Genomic DNA, 17,488 nt, shown 5'->3' with positions numbered 1-17,488 from the left:
ATTTCGTTCAAACTAAAGGCACTTAAACATCTACAATTCCAATACATTAGTCCCCTAGTCTCCGAATATGACTTCTAAGTCCTCTTTATTGAACACTTGTCGAACAGCACTCCTTGGCTTTGAGTCTACATGATGACCTTTGTAAGTGAGCCAAAAGCAGCGATTTTATTGTATAGCTTCTCTAATGATGCAGCATGGGTTAAAATACACTTTGTGGAATCAGCACAAAAGCTGTCATTGGAGAGCCCTCAGAGTTCACACCTTTCATCATTCACTCTGATTCTGGACACATTTCTTAAACTCTCTGGACTTCTTTCTTGTCTGTAAAGTGGGAGGGCTACTCCTAAGAGGTGCAGGACTTAACATACGTCTATGCAAGCAGGCGTCCCTGAGGCTGCCCGGTCAAGGTCAGGATCCCTACGGAAGAGGTGGCACTTGAGAAGTCATGTCGGGGGGCTGGCGCCGTGGCGTGCAGTGGGTTAATCTTCTGCCTGCGGCACGGCATCCCATATGGGCGCCGGTTCAAGTCCTGGCTGTTCCTCTTACAATCCAGCTCTCTGCTGTAGCCTGGGAAAGCAGTGGAAGATGGCCCAAGTGCTTGGGCCCCCGCACCTGCGTAGCAGACCAGGAGGAAGCTCCTGGCTCTCCTGGCTTCAGATGGGCCCAGCTCTGGCCATTGTGGCCATCTGGGGAGTAAACCATTGGATGGAAGACCTCTCCCTCTCTCTCCCTCTGCCTTTCTGTAACTCTGCCTTTCAAACAAATAAATCTTTAAAAATAAAAAAAGTCACCGGCGCCACGGATCACTAGGCTAATCCTCCGCCTTGCGGCGCCGGCACACCGGGTTCTAGTCCCGGTCGGGGCACCGATCCTGTCCCGGTTGCCCCTCTTCCAGGCCAGCTCTCTGCTGTGGCCAGGGAGTGCAGTGGAGGATGGCCCAAGTCCTTGGGCCCTGCACCCCATGGGAGACCAGGATGAGCACCTGGCTCCTGCCATTGATCAGCACGGTGCGCCGGCCGCAGCGCGCCTACCGCGGCGGCCATTGGAGGGTGAACCAACGGCAAAAGGAAGACCTTTCTCTCTGTCTCTCTCTCACTGTCCACTCTGCCTGTCAAAAAGAAAAAATAAAAAAATAAAAAAAGTCACGTTGGTAGCTGGGAGGAAGCAGCTGGGGTGCTGAGAAAGGGAGGACAGCATGGTCAAATAAAAAGGGTGAAGAAGGAAATAAAAGCAACTACCAATGGGCACAGGTTTCCCTTCGGGGTAATGAAAATGTTCTGCAGCGAGGACAATCGTGCTGGCTGCACAACTAACATACTAAAACCATCAGTACACTTGAAAAGGGTGAATTTTGTGGGTTCTGGGTTCTGAATTACATCTGAATTACACTATTATTTTAAAAAGGGACACAGGGGCACGCACTTGGGGGCAGTGGTTAAGATGCTGCTTTGGGGGCTGGTGCTGTGGCATAGTGGGTAAAGCCACCGCATCCATATGGGCACTGGTTTGAGACCTGGCTGCTCTACTTCCAATCCAGCTCTCTGCTATGGCCTGGGAAAGCAGTGAAGATGGCCAAATCCTTAGGCCACTGCACCCGTGTGGAGACCTAGAAGCAGCTCCTGGCTCCTGGTTCAGGATGGGCACAGCTCCAGTCGTGGCCATCTGGGGAGTAAACCAGCAGAGGAAGACCTCTCTCTTTCTGCCTCTCTTTAACTCTTTTTTTTTTTTTAATTAATTAATTAATTAATTTGAAAGGCAGAGTTACACAGAGAGAGGAGAGGCAAAGAGAGAGGGAGGGGTCTTCCATCTGCTGGTTCACTCCCCAGATGGCCGCAATGGCCGGAGCTGCGCTGATCTGAAGCCAGGAGCCAGGTGCTTCTTCCAGGTCCTCCGCGCAGGTGCAGGGGCCTAAGGACTTGGGCCATCTTCCACTGCTATCCGAGGCCATAGCAGAGAGCTGGATAGGAAGTGGAGCTGCCGGGTCTCAAACTGGCACCCATATGGGATGCTGGTGCTTCAGGCCAGGCCGTTAACCTGCTGCGCCACAGCACCAGCTCCAAACTTTGCCTTTCAAATAAATAATCTTCAGGAAAAAAAAAAAAATGTTGTTTTGGGGGTTGGCACTGTGGTGGCAGGTTAGGTTAGGCTGTCACCTGTGATGCTGGCATTCCATATTGGCTCCGGTTCGTGTCCCAGATGCTCCACTTCTGATCCAGCTCTCCGCTACCACCTGGGAAAGCAGCAAAAGATGGCCCAAGTGCTTGGGTTCCTGCCACTGACGTGGGTGAGACTCTGAAGAAGTTCCTGGCTCTGGCTTGGCCCAGCCCTGGCTATTGTAGCCATTTAGGGAGTGAACCAGCAGATGGAAGATCTCTCTGTCTCTGTAACTCCGCCTTTTGAATCAATCTTTTTTTTTTTTTTTTTTTTGACAGGTAGAGTTATAGACAGTGAGAGAGAGAGAGAGAGAGAAAGGTCTTCCTTCCGTTGGTTCACCCCCCAAATGGCCACAACAGCTGGAGCTGCGCCGATCCGAAGCCAGGTGCTTCTTCCTGGTCTCCCATGCAGGTGCAGGGGCCCAAGCACCTGGGCCATCCTCCACTGCCCTCCCGGGCCACAGCAGAAAGCTGGACTGGAAGAGGAACAACTGGGACTAGAACCCAGCACCCACATAGGATGCCGGCGCCGCAGGCGGAGGATTAACCAAGCGAGCCATGGCGCCGGCCCCCCCCCCCCCCTTTAAAATAGACATTTCTCATCATTTCTTCAGATAAAGTATTAGTGGACTGTTCAAATAATGTTTTGTGGTCAACAGGTGACAGCCTTTTCATCCTGGGTTTTAGAACATCATGAGATAGATAGTAAAGACTTCATATTCCCGAACTGCCTCAAGGGTTACTGTTCCAATATAAACAACCACAGGCATGACCATTTAGACTTTTAATTTATTATTAAATTACATAACAAAGCTTCTTCTATACAGTCAGAAAATGCACATTTAGATGAGAACAAAAATTAAGTACAAATACAATAAAATCAGTTCCAATAAGCTATTTTAAAAGCAAAAAAGTAGAAAGTGCATTTGGAAAAGAATAGATTTTAAAAAATCTGTATTGGCGCTTTTCATGAGGAAATACCTTCCATCATAGTAAGTGTGATTGGAATTGATTTTCCTCCTCTAAGAGCTAACAGGATAGGAATGAATGCAAATAATCTGATACTACAGTGAGATCTTAGGTACAAAGAAAATGAAGAATACTCCTCAAGACACGGCTCAGCTTTGTCTCAGCTGCTCATCCAATAAACGCTCTTAAGACTCACTTGTTCCACTGCATTTTCTTTTTCCCTCTGAAACTGAAGGGTATGTAAGTGTATAAAGGAACAAAAAAGGTTAGTTTATTAAGACCATGATCAAAGTTCTACATCTTTTTGGAACCCAGGCTCAACAATTCCCAACCTAAGAAGAAATGAACACAACCACTGTATACTGAGTAGAATCCATGTTCTTTAGTTACATTACCACAAAATCCAGCCTAACACCAGGCATGGCCATTCACCTCCAACAGCTTTATACCACAAGTTAAAAAACTCAAATAAAAAAAAAATCACATCTGGATAATGACCAAGCATGAGGTACTAGAGACCAGAAGGGTTAGTCCAGTTGTTTACAGTCATTTTGCCCAGGCTGAGATCACTAACGGTGGGAACGCAAACCCAAGGTGCCTCAGTCCCACAGAGGCCGAGTCACCGCACCCACAGGCTCACTAAGCGCATTTCTCCATCCTGATGTACTTACACCCACCGTGAAAGAACTAAAGGAAATATTTGGTTCCAAGTACAAAAGTGCCCTCAGGGTACCTCCTCTTGTTATCTGTCTCTACTCCCAGGCCTGACCTGAGCACCGAGCAGTGTGGAGAAAGGCATTCTCCACAGAAGGGAGTCTCGATTGGGAGGACAGAGGGACAGTAGAGAAGGCCAGCCCTTCCTAACGGGAGAGAAGTAGGGGATGAGCACGCCGGGGACCGCGAGGCCTTCGGCATCAGCAGTGGTGATGACGATACAGACTGCCAGGAGGCATAAAACCCAAGTCCTGGGACATCTGGGTAACAGATTTAACATTTTTACTAAGGTCACCAGGGCATGCTAAACAGAATCTCAGAAATACGCCACTTGGAATTTTCTGCCCTTTTGTTGCTACAGTTTTTCATATTCTTTAGTGAAATGGAAAGTTTTGAATGGTTACTAAAAAGACTCAAGAAGGAGAGACTCGGCCGGCACCACGGCTCACTAGGCTAATCCTCTGCCTGCGGCGACGGCACACCGGGTTCTAGTCCCGGTTGCTCCTTTTCCAGTCCAGCTCTCTGCTGTGGCCGGGAAGGCAGTGGAGGATGGCCTAAGTGCTTGGACCCTGCACCCATGTGGGAGACCAGGAGGAAGTACCTGGCTCCTGGCTTCAGATTGGCGCAGCTCACCAGCCATAGCAGCTAGTTGGGGGGTGAACCAATGGAAAAAATGAAGACCTTTCTCTCTCTCTCTAACCCTGTCAAAAAAAAAAAAAAAAAAAAGGAGAGACCCATCATATAAGATAATGGTTGAGGGAGCGTAACTTCCCCTAGGAGGCAACCTTTATTTGGGACCAGAAATAGAAAATCCCTTCTAATCTCCATGCTCTGACTGATGACCTCTAGCTCTCACTGGTTGGCCCTGAGCCTAGCAACCAGTTTGCAAGGGGGAGAAAAACAAGAGGGATCAAGAGGAAAAGTGAAATGGCATGAATACGACGTTCAGATCAGTTACTGGGGATCCAAACGGTGCCCCTTCCTGAAAATGGCCTACTTCTAGTTTCTCACGAGGGCCTCCCTCTGCCAACAAAGGAACTGAAGGAACCATCAACAGGACGGGAGGAGCCCTCTCCAAACCCCCTGCGGCACCTCCCTGTTTGACAGCAACACCTGTACTAAGCTTCTTCAACTTCCTTGGAAGAAATGGCGTCTTTATTTCCACAAAGAGAATCACCACCCTGATCGTATCACTTCATGCAAGCATAACTCTGATGACAGGCTCATCAGCCATCAGCATTGTTTGCTGAACTGCAGCGAGAACAGCTGGTGCCTGACTTTTCTCTCACGCAATCACCTCTGATGAATGAATAAAATAACCAGACCAGTAAGAAAGACTGGTAGTATAATTAAATAAATAACTTTATTTATGATACTTCAGATTTTATAAATGCCAACTATATAGCAAACAAAGTCCCACACATTCCAGCTGAGGCACAACCACCAATCAAGGCCCTTTGAAAAATCAAAGATAATAAAGTGTCAGGGGAGAGAAGTTTTGTTCTCTCAACAGAGAATTTAATAAATGAACTTACTTCCCTGATCATTTAAAGTTCACACTGGGAAAACCTAATTTTCTTCTAAGGGCATCCCATTAACAAACTGATCAATCAACCTGTATTTAGAAAAATAAACCCTAGTTAAGCAAAATCTATCAAATGCCCTTCATACATACCCAGAGCGTATTAAGTCTGACACCAGAGTGATAAACCCGGTGTCTGTACCAGGTCTGAAGTCTACAGTTGGCCTGTATGTCAGGTTCACCTGCACACCAGCACCTCCACACTGTGAAGTAGTTAAGAACTACCTGCAAGTCTCATTTTAGTCCCTGTGTCAGTCTGAAGTCAATGCTCTCAATTCCGCTGGCGAAGAGCAGCCCTCTCTCCCAGCGAGGAAGGTACATACCGGAAATCTTTAAATTATGCTCAGCAGAACAAGTAATGAGTTTGCAGAAACTGAGAAATGGTTAAATTTGAAAAGGACTCTGTTGAGCTGTTTAGAACTCTGTCACTGCCAGGGGAGGCACAGAAGATGGGTGCCGAGAGCGACAGATTTCTGTCATCACAGCCTTAGCTCTGCAGGTCTGGCAAATCTGCACAGATCTGGAATGAGGAACTTTCACGGACACAGAACTCCGGCTGCCTCAGGAGTAGTTCTGAGACTTCTGCTCTGAAGTCGGGAAGCGTTTCCCGACAGGATTATCTGGACAGTGCCTTCCAAGATGGCCATGTGTCCGTGCCTTGTTGAACAGACGTCACAGAAAACGAGTCCTCTCCGTTGCCAGGACGGGGAACAGTGCAGGGCGCTGGCAGACACTGGCTGTTTGTTCCTTCTGTCATGGGAGAACTGAGATTTCCATCTTCTGGTAGCAAATATTAACCCAAAGAAAGAAATAAACAAAAAAGTCAAGATAATCACTGGCTCCTTAAAAAAAAAAAAAAGGCCCGCCATCTTGATGTTTTTCCAGCAACATACTTAAAACCAGTGTACCCACAATTTTAAGAAGGAAAGACAAAAAGCTTTATTTTTTTTTGCAGTGTTCTCCATTTTAGACAACCTCAAACATACTTGAAGTTGGCCTATCTGCATCTGTGAAAAAAGTGTGAAAAAAGGAATTTTCCTTGAATACCAAAAGAACTGGGGACTCAGAGTAGAAATCTATAGCACAGATGATCAAGAAAGGACTTGTGATTTCTCATCATTAGTGTAAAATAAAAGGACAAAATTACTTTTATTCACAACCCAATCCGGTGGCTAAAAGAAAAGCGGTCTTTGGATACAGAGAAGCCTGGCTTCCCGAGGAATCCGGCCTGGCCTGTCATCAGGCCTCACCCGTTCACTGAAGTACAGAACTGCGGGGCTGGATCAGCTTGCTTGCGTCCTAGGGAGACAAAAGCAACTGAAGTCCCCTCCCCCCTTTTTGTTTTTTTGTTTTACTAAAAACAAGGAAATGTGTATTAGAAAAGATAGCACAGGAACACTGCTGCTTCAGCTCATCCTGACCACAGAGCCCAAGGCAGTCGGTCTTGAAATCATTCTGCTGATCAGGCTAATGACCAGGACAGACAGCTTCTTCCTACTTTTCCTTATTCCAGATCGAGCCATCCAGAGTCCCGGCAGGTGTCCCGTCAGTGGAATGCATAGAGCAGCAGGAGGATGGTGCAGATGCCAATCACAGCGCCCAGGATGAGTGAGTCACGCCGCTTCCGAAGGTTGATCCTCTGGATCAGGCTGTTCACAGCAGGAAAACGATCTTGGGGAAATCTTTATTAAGGTCACATTTGGAAGAAGTCCTGTTAGTGAAAAGTCAGGGGACTCCAGAGCTCCGTGGAGTTCAAACATTGTTAAGTGATGAGAAGAAACAAAGAAACAAAGAAAACCATAGCCAGGGAGTCTTCAGCAAACACACATTTCCACACAACTGTTCTATATCCCAAACAAATTCTAGTCTCCCAGTCCTGTGTGTAGTACACAGGGAAGAACAGAAGAAAAAAAAAACTAAAAGACAGGAAGGGAGAAGAAAATACTAACTGTTCTCACGCACTGAGCGACTACTGCCAAGCTTCAGGTCAGGGTGCCAGCCAGTGAGGGCAGGCAAGGAGGCACTGGCACAGTCGGCCACGGCCATCTTCACCCCCATTCCATTTCCCTCCTTCTGTTTCTCCCCAATCCCCCTTCTCAGGAGACCTCGAGGTTCTGCCTAACGGTCTGAAGCAATCCCTGATCCTCTCCCCATAGGATAACAATCTCCCATGGATTCAGAACAAACTCTAGGGTCTAGACAATCAGGCACTGCTGAATTATTTAAATTTTAAAATTCATTTTGTAGCAGTGGGCAGGATATAGTTAGGAAACTGGGTTAAACTGTTCTAGCTGTTCTATTTAGGGAACATAAAAAACTATATTTTACTTAGTATTTAAAAATATCTGCACACTCTTGTTTATATGTTGTAGATCAAAACACCTATACTGCTGTGTATTTCTGGCTATGTATCCAACAATACACTTGCATGTGCACCCTTTTATTAACGGAGGTATGATGAAAATCAGGAAAGCCTATGACAAAACCCACCTAGGATACTAGTGAATTAGAATAATCCCACTCCTTGTGAATCCTCATTGCATTTTCTTGCAGCAAGATGACTCTGAGCAGGGACCACATGTATTTGTGTACTTCTATATTCTACACATTATATGACGAAGACCATCCCTCTTGTAATCTTGAGTTCCCTTCTACGTGTGAGCTTTACATACTGGAGGCATTAATGTGTTTTTGCATTACCAAAGGAAAATAAAACCAGGGCAATTTGCAGGAACAGTTCTAAAAATGTGGAAAAGGAAGTATGTATTGAATTAATGGACAAAAACTTCTACAAGGTAAAAATTTCATATAGAGAAAATGATTTTGCTTTTTTAAGTAAAAGGATAAACAAACTCACTAGGAGTATGTAATTTCTGGCATCAGGAAACCTTGTCTACAATGGACACAGTTTTGTCCAGTTTACTGTTAGGGACCCACCTGTCCCCTCCCACACTAATCCAGTCCAGTCTGTGGAACAGGGTAGGGCTGACCTTGTCCTCTGCCATCACATCAACTCAGGACTGGCAGCAAGAACATTCTCTGGGTTAGAAACCTGGACAGTAACTCAAGCTGGACCAATCCCGGTTCTCTTGGGAATTCTAACAGTGACAGGGCACCCTTTCCCATGGGGGGTCTTTGAGCTGGTATTGTAGTCACATTTATCACCATGAGGAGAATGCGTGCCTGAGCCATGTGGCTAACACTGAGGAGAGCTACGAGACAGGGAAGGAAGCAGGAAAAAAGAGATGAAAAGCAGACTCTGATAAAAATCTGTCTCCGAACACAGTCATGCGTTACACAACCCAAATTAGCTTTCTGTTACTCCCCCCACCCCATATATATTTAGATTTGTTGCACATCCTTGTGGAATTGTAAACTTCCTGAGCAACTAATCTTATACTGGGTCCTGGAATACTGCTTTAAGAGAAATAAAGTTTACTAGGGGAAATACATCCAGAGCAAAGAAGAGGGCATCAGGAGGAGTGGCAACAAATTCTAATGGACGACTGAGAAAGCCTTCAGTCTTAGCCCTGCCATCCAATTCCTACTTGTATGTCAAAGTCTTAAGGGTTCTGCTAAACACAAAACCTTTTTGTATTCACTATGTAGACTCTGCTCTTGTGGGTAACCAAGTTCATAGCTGAAGAAAGCATGATTTCATGGACAAAGCAATAGGAACTTGAAATCTGAATCTTTAATTTGCTGCTTCCTAGCTATGAACCTGGGCTAAGCCACTTCTCTGAGCCTAACTCTTCATCTGTAAAACAACTGTAATTTTTACGGTCTATCTTTTGTGGTAATGAAGTGAGTTATTGTATATAAAACAACTGTGTAAACGTTTTAGCCCTATGTAAAACAGAAGTGATTCTGGATGTGTGGTCACTCAGGTTGAAAGCTAAAAGCAAAATTCATAAAAGACTGGAAAATACTAACAAACTTCAAGATAAACCTTTTCCTCAGGCAAATAGAAGTCATACTAAAAGTGACCTTAAATTATCCAGGATCAAAACAAGAACTCAACGTTTTTGAATTATGGTTCCTTTTTCCCCATAACAGTTGAGGAAGAAAGCTCCCCCCCCCCCCCCAAAGACCTGTCTTCTCAGAGAGGAAATAAAATGCTTTACAGTGGCAGACATTTATACTGGGTTTGATGGAAGTATTGGTAATCATCATTGAAAAACTACACCATGGAGGACAATAACAATGTGTAGAGAATCTACCCTACAATTCAGCTTGTACAGTCACAGTACCCTACCAGCAGTTACACCTTGTCTAGGCATATGGCTGTCTCCCTCCTTCCCCTCCCAAGCATCTGCCACTGACTGACTCCAAACTGGAAAAAGAAAAAGCATGACTTATGATGTTTAGGTAAGAGCAATGTATACTATAATGTTCTAATGCGTGTCAAAGAGCTCTGAAAACGTGACGTAGGGAGGGGCACTTAGCCTAGGAGTCAAGACTCCAGCATCTCAATCCAGCTCCTGATTCCAGTTTCCTGCAAATGCAGATCCTAGAAGGAAGTAGTGATGGCTTAAGTAACTGGGTTCCTGTCACCCATGTGGGAGACTGAATTGAGTTTCTGGCTCCTGGCTTTGACCTGGCCCAGTTCTAGACACTGAGGACATCCAGGTAAGTGAACCAGTGGATGCGGGACTCTGTCTCTCAAATAAATTTTAAAAAATAATAAAATAAAAAATACAATGCAAAATGATTTTGTAAATAAATTTTAAATTCATGTATTTTTTTGAAACCTACTAGTATTAAACTTCTGGTGTGTAGTTTTTTTTTTTTCTTTTTCTTTTTCTTTTTCAGGGGAAAGCACGAATGCAGTCCCTCACTACCACAAATCATGCAGTCGAGTTTCCCACATTTGGGGAAATCGCAAGGGTCAGCACATCTGGAATGCAATGGATAAGCCTTGCCCTGGGAAAACCACCTTCGTGATCATGGTATCTTCCCCAGCCAGGTAAATATAGGGTGTGTAATCTTTATTTATTTTCATCTACTTGAAAGACAGAGCGACAGAGACAGAGGGAGAGATATGCAGAGATCCTCTATGCACTGGTTCACCTCTCAAATGCCTGCAACACTTGGGGCTGGCGCAGGCTGAAGTCAGGAGCCTAGAACTCCATTCCTTCTGGGCCTTCCATGTGAGCAGCAGGAGACCAAGCAATTGAGCCATCCTGTTATCTCCCAGGATGCATTAGCAGGAAGTCAGATAGGAAGTGAAGTAGCCAGGACTTGAACTGGCATTCTGATATGGGACGCAAGCACCCAAGCCATAGCTTAGCCTGCTTTTCTACAATGCTTGTCCTGGTGTGCAATCCTTTAGAAATGGTACTCAGCAGTATGAAATGCACGGTATATTCCTATAATGTAGCTGACAGGCATTACTGAAATTGATGATGCCAACAAAAAACAAAACAAAACAAAATAAGTACATTTCCCTATCCCCAACCCCCATCTCCATCCCCTGATCCCCAAAGATTTTGAGCTTCCAGAAAGGATACTGGCCAAAGTGTTCATTTTGCTGTGAATTGATTTCAACATTCCTCTCTGTGAAGTCATATTTTCTTTTGTTGCCATAGCAATGCTTCAAGGGGCAAAAAGAGATAACAATTAAATTGGCATAAGATTATCCTGCATAAGTCCAACATACCTTTAAAAATGAACAGAAAATTATAGTGAGCAACAGTATCTTGAGCAGGAAAATGGGAGTGGAGGTGGGGATCACTTTCCATTGTTCTTTCTCTGAATGACCCCACTGCCATCCAAAGATTTTTTTTCTTTAATTCAAGGCAGTAAAGCATTTCCTATGTTTTCTTCAAAGTAACAAATGAAATAAGACATTAACAGACAAATAACATTACAATGCCTCTTAAAATGGTTTCAGAAGGGGCCAACTACAAAATAGTCTTAATCAGGAAAAATCGCTGAGAGGGAAGTAGAGAATTACAGCCATAAAAATAGAACCAGAAGTGTCTACTCAATTTCTGAAGAGATTATGTCACAAATTTCCACTTGGGTACCAACGAGGCTGACTCTGGGACCCATGCAGCACTGCGCTGAGTTTCCAAGCAAGTAAACAAAGGTGACAGATTCATTAAACATAACTGAGAAAGCTGAAAAACTCATGATTTGTGGAATACATTGTCTTCCATGTGACTACTTTGATGTTTTGTTTAAAAGAATCTGTTTTGCTGTCGCTTCCAGAATTATTTATTTCCCATAGTCTTATGTCTCTTAGTAGAATCCTAGAGGGCAGAGTCAGTGTCCATTCTGATATCTAACACTCTGTGGGGTGGAGGGGGCTTCAGATACTGACATTATAAAAAGCTACAGGAAATGCCATTAAGTAATTATGAGAATACCTGGAACACTAAAAAGGGGCGGCGGGGGGGGGGGGAAGCAACAGAGATTAAGAATGTGGAAAGATGGGAGTCGGAGTCAGAGTCAGAGTCAGAGTGACCTCACCTTTGACCCATTTCCCTCATGGAGTAACCCAAAAATAGAACCAGACAAACCAGGGAGGGTCCAGCTGAGGTACCAAGTTCCTGAGAACTCTAGGAAAGAAAGCCAGGTGAAGGGGTTGCATTCTCTCAAATGAGAAGAGAACAGTGAATTGAGGGCAGGGAAATATAGATTTTCCTTCAGCTCTGAGGTAAAGACCCAAGTCTCACTGTTTCCTTTGGAACCCAGATAGCAGAAGACTATAGGTCTGCATGCTCCCAGTTCCTGCAGGTGGCAAAGGACTACTACGCAGAGAGACTGACAAGCAGAGAGCTCCCAGTCCAGCAGCTTATGGCACGATGCTCAGCCCTTGCAGGGAAAAACTGCTGGGCCACCTATCACTACCTGATATGCCATTGTCCCAGTCTCTAAGCCATGCCTATCCAGGAGCTGAGTGCACACGTTTCGGGACAGGCAAGTCGTCAGAGAATAAATTCCCAGGTATCTTATTGAAATGAGATGCTGGAGGGAATATTTTCAATTTTAAGCCTTGCAAAGGCAAAGAAGAAACAAAAGTGTGCTGAAGATAAAACACCCAGAAATTTGAACTATACAATATAATTATGCTATGAAACAGTATTTTGGGGGCTGGTGCTGTGGCACAGTGGGGAAAGCAGTGCTGGCATCCCATATGGGTGCCAGTTTGAGTCCTGGCTGCTCCACTTCTGATCCAGCTCTCTGCTATGGCCTTGGAAAGCAGTGGGAGATGGCCAAGTGCTTGAGCCCCAGAACCCGCGTGGGGGACCCGGAGGAAGCTCCTGGCTCCTGGCTTCGGATTGGCGCAGCTCTGGCTGTTGTGGCCAATTGGGGAGTAAACCAGCAGATGGAAGACCTCTCTCTCTCTCTCTCTCAGCACCTCTCCTTCTCTCTGTGTAACTCTGGCTATTAAAAAAGGAGTTAGTATTATTTCTATTAACTCAGAGGGATGTGTATGCTATATTGAGTGTTTAAAACAAGTCAAAGAATGTGTTATTTTCAGTAACAACCATCCTTACATCCTCTTATTTCCAGTAACAAACATCCTTACAAATGCTTATATGATAGTGAGAAAGATTAACGGAAAGAAATCCAACTATCAGCTTCAAGGGGTAAGAATGGAGGGGTCCCAGCAGATTAACTTTCTCTTTATACATTTCAGTATTATTTAAATTGTTACAATAATACTGTACTTTGTTTGTGGGTTGGGAGGCGGAGGGATAGATATCAATCATCCATTTGATGGTTTGCTTCCCAAATGCCTGCAACAGCTAGGGTTGGGACAGGCTGAAGCCAGGAATCAAAAACTCAATCCAGTGTCTCCCACGTGGCTGGCAGGGACCCAAATACTTGTGCCATCAACTCTGCCTTCCAAGTGGGAAGCAGGATTGGAAATGGATCCCACTCTGATACAGGGTGTGTTTGTCCCAACTGGTGGCTTAGTCATGGTAGCAAATGCCTGCCTCCAACCCTTAAGTATATATGCATATGTAAAAAACAGTTGCAAAGGAAATTGGAGGAACTCTACCTGAGTGATTATAAAAGGTTAATAATAATAATAACATCAGCAGGTATAAATTCGTTACTCTTACTCATCTCAGTTCCGGTATAAGTAACGATTGGTAAGTTTTCCACAGATCTTAGAAAAGCTCAAGAATTAAAAGGGTCAGGTATCTCTGAAGGCAGTAAAGTTGAGCAGCACCGAAAATGAAGATTAATGGAAATCTGTACAAGGGGTTGCCAGAACTCTAAACTGCCTTCCCTAACTCATAAGCCTGGTGACTGTCCCCTGTCCAGCAGGAAACCTAGCCCAGAAGAAACCAGAGACAGCAACAATCTGAAGTCCCCAGGGAAGCAGCAAGATCCCTGACTGATCACGTATTCTGAAGCTGACCGCTCAGTGTTCAACAAGTCCCACTATCCACCCACACAGAATGAGCTTCTATCACGGAATTCCAAAGTCATACCCTCAGACACAAAGAGTCAATGACTGCCAGACTTTTAAGGGCAGCCCCTAACATAAAAGAGATCTAACCCAATCATCCAGGGAACAGAAAAGGGAGTGTGAGCAAACAGAGGTAATAAGGGAAGCTCAGGAAACTCTACAACAGGGGCAGGCATTTGGCTCAGGGAGCAGGATGTGGCGAGGGACACCCAGATCCCATACTGGAGTACCTGGACCAAATTCCAGCTACTCTGCTTCCAATCTAGCTTCTGGGTAATATGCACACTAGGAGGCAACAGGTAATGGCTCTACTGCGGGAGTCTCCATCACCCATGTGGGAGACCAGGACTGAGTTCTAGCCTCCTGGCTTAGGCCCAGCCCAGCCCTGGCATTTGGGGAGTGAACCAACAGAGGGAAGATCTCTATCTCTTTCTCTCTCAGCCTTTCAAATAAAATGAAAATAAATAATTTTAAAAGGAAACTCTAAAATAAAATTGTATTTTATGTATTCAGAGAAAGAAAAGATTTAGATATTCCACCCACTGGTTCACTTTCCAATTTCCTGCAACAGTCAGGGCTGAGCCACGCCCAAGTTAGGAGTCCAGAACTCAATCTGGGTCCCCACATGAAGGAAGTAATTAAAAAGAAACAACAGAGAAGAAGGGAAGAAGATTTCCTAGAACTGGAGATGAGTTTCCAGATTTTCTAGATTGTAAGAGATCATCCAGTGCCCCGTACAATGGACTGAAACAGTTGCATACTAAGCTCATAATGGTGAAAACTGAAATAAAAAAAGTCAGGAAAAAGAACTGATCCTAAACATTTCCAGAGAGGGTAGTGGTGGGAACATATAATATACCAAGAATCAGAGATTTTAATTGGCACTGGACTTCACAAGTAATACTGGAAACAAGGCCTTTGAATGTTCAAAGTTATTTCTATCCAAGAATTCTTGTCTTAAACAACGAATCAAGACTGGGTAGAATAAAGAATTTTTAGATGTGGGCAGTCTCCTAAATTTACCTCTTGTTATTTCCCAGAAATCAACTAAAGGATATGGTCCAGCATAATGAGGGAAGAAACTAAGGAAGTGGAAGACTTAAACCCAAGGAATAGGTGACCCACTAAAAAAGAGATCACTTTTGGATAACAGAGAAAGGACATCCCAGCATCAGAACAGTATGACAGCCTGTATATCAAACAGTCTGGATTAGAGCAGGAGAAGGGCAACGTCAACTTTATAATACTTTGTTTTAGATACCCCTCCCCACCCCAGAGGAGTCAAACTAACAATTTTGCATTATTATCTATAATTTTTCAGTTTAGGTGCATATCTATGACAATGATATATTTAAAATGTGGTTGCTTTAAAATAAATTTACTTTAGAAAGTATTTAAAAACACATATTATGGGGAGGGGGCCAGTGTGGTGGCACAGCAGGTTAAGCTGCCACCTGAGATACCAGCATCCCATATGGTTGCTAGTTCGAGTCCCAGCTGTCCACTTTTGATCCAGCTCCCTGCTAAAGGCCTGGGGAAAGCAGTGAAGGATGCCCCAAGTGCTTGGGCCCCTGCCAACTACATGGGAGTCCTGGAGGAAGCTCCTGGCTTCAGCCTGGCCCACCCCTGACTGCTGTGGCCATCTGGGGAGTTGAACCAGCAGATAGAAAGTCTGTCTGTCTCTTTCTCTATGTATATATATATATTTCTCCTTCTCTCTAACTCTGAATTTCAAACAGGTAAGCAGATCTTTAAAACAAAAACACACATATTACGGTTTTGAATAAAGTAACAGAAAACTAGGCTGAGCAATCTGAGGTCCATCTTTAGATCATATATGCCTCTGTCACCGTTGCCTGTATACTCTGACTCACAAGTGGATAAAGGTTAAAAAATAATTTCCACAAAGCACTTTGCTTTCCTTGGGAAATGGATTTTTTTTTTTTTTAATTTTTGACAGGCAGAGTGGACAGTGAGAGAGAGAGAGAGAGAGAGAGAGAGAGAGAGAGAGAAAGGTCTTCCTTTGCCGTTGGTTCACCCTCCAATGGCCGCCATGGCCAGCGCGCTGCGGCCGGCGCACCGCGCTGATCTGAAGGCAGGAGCCAGGTGCTTCTCCTGGTCTCCCATGGGATGCAGGACCCAAGCACTTGGGCCACCGCAGAGAGCTGGCCTGGAAGAGGGGCAACTGGGACAGAATCCAGCGCCCCGACCGGGACTAGAACCCGGTGTACCAGCGCCGCTAGGCGGAGGATTAGCCTGTTGAGCCACGGTGCCGGCCGGAAAATGGATATTATCACCATACATTATGCTATTATCTTGTTGAATATGCATGATTTCCAGTATCACATAAAGTATATCCAGATACACTTTCCCATCTCATTCTATCATTTGAAGTCATGCTAAGTGAAATCTGGGCTGTTGTTATTTCAAGGCCCAAATACTCAGAGGTAAAATATAAGCTTCAAATAAAATACAATGCTTTTAAAATGATAAATCATTGATATATGCTTACTGGAAGTAAAACTATCTTACCTGAGTTAGTGACATTTTTTTCAACAACAGATAAGACAAGTTACACATTTAAATAAGCTAAAGAAGCTTACAAATATTAAAAATATTAGTCCTTTTCAAATAAATTGATGTCAAAGTCTCTAATCGGTTTTGTACACATTTTAAAAATGTCTTCAAAAGGAAAAGGTACTTACATATGGAATATGTGAAAAATTTTTTAATCCATAAGTAATCATAACTAGCTTTGTATTCCATGAAATTTCACCTGTAATATCTATCATATTTTAAAACAAAAGTGAATGCTGAAATAAAAGATCTCCAAATAGCATGTTTTTAAAGTATCAAAATAAAAGTAGCAGTTATTCAATGGTTCTCAGATGTTTGTAATCTAAGAGGTACCCCAAACTTTTATCCCCATATTCTCAGCCTTTAAACAGGCCAGTGCTGAACTGAAAAGCTTAATTAAGGTAGTCTAACCTACAAGATCAGGTAGAAAATAAGGGGAAATAAAAGAATAAAAGGAAAGGACTATAAGGAAACTTTACGTAAATAAAATGTAAAATATGATCATTCTTATGTGCCGATGAAAGTGAAGGCGTTACAAGGGGGTATTTCAGCTGAAAATCAGGCAATTCTGTGAAAACTTTGCTTAGACATGAGATATAGTACATCAATTTAACAAAAAATTCACAATGGCAAAAATGTATTATAAAAGGTTATAATGTATTGGGATTACTAACTAATGATGGGAACATGTTATAACCTCTTGAATAAAATACATGATTCCATATCAATATAAATATTTAGGAAATAAACATTGAAACATTTAGGAGTAAAGAGCATCATGTCTGCAATTTATTTCCAAGTAGTTAAAAAAATTATTAAAAAGGTTATGTAGCAAAATGTTAACTTCTGTAGAACTTAGTAGAATGTGTATATGACTTCTCTGTACTATTGGAACTTTCCTGAAATCTGAAATGGTACCAAAACAAAAAGTAAAAAAAAAAAAAAAGTCTGAGTATTCATAATATGATTACCATTTACAGGTTACCTAGTATAACCCAGGCATTGTACTAAGCATTTTTCTCTCATTATCTTTAAGCTTCACAATAATCTTGCAGGCTAGGT

General features: G+C 43.6%; 1 protein-coding gene and 1 non-coding gene across 4 annotated transcripts in view; both read right to left on the bottom strand.

Annotated features, from left to right (window-relative positions):
- Positions 1 to 2,924: 2,924 nt before the first annotated feature.
- Positions 2,925 to 17,488, bottom strand: part of GOSR1 (golgi SNAP receptor complex member 1) — a 51,802-nt gene continuing 37,238 nt past the window's right edge. For 2 of the 3 annotated variants that reach the window (XM_062175486.1, XM_062175487.1), the window contains exons 8-9: positions 10,929 to 11,011; positions 2,925 to 7,089 (exon numbers count right to left, since the gene is read on the bottom strand). In XM_062175486.1, coding sequence (XP_062031470.1) covers positions 6,965 to 7,089; positions 10,929 to 11,011 — 208 coding nt within the window. In that variant the 3' untranslated portion in view covers positions 2,925 to 6,964. Of the gene's footprint in view, positions 7,090 to 10,928; positions 11,012 to 17,226; positions 17,333 to 17,488 lie in introns of those variants that run through there. The other variant, XM_062175488.1, reaches the window with a different exon arrangement.
- Positions 10,228 to 10,392, bottom strand: LOC133747419 (U1 spliceosomal RNA). Its single transcript, XR_009864368.1, has one exon. It is a non-coding gene; the product is annotated as a U1 spliceosomal RNA (small nuclear RNA).

The sequence above is a fragment of the Lepus europaeus genome, chromosome 18, assembly GCF_033115175.1.
Source record: "Lepus europaeus isolate LE1 chromosome 18, mLepTim1.pri, whole genome shotgun sequence".
Lineage (NCBI taxonomy): Eukaryota > Metazoa > Chordata > Mammalia > Lagomorpha > Leporidae > Lepus > Lepus europaeus.
This window is presented reverse-complemented; position numbering and strand designations above follow the sequence as displayed.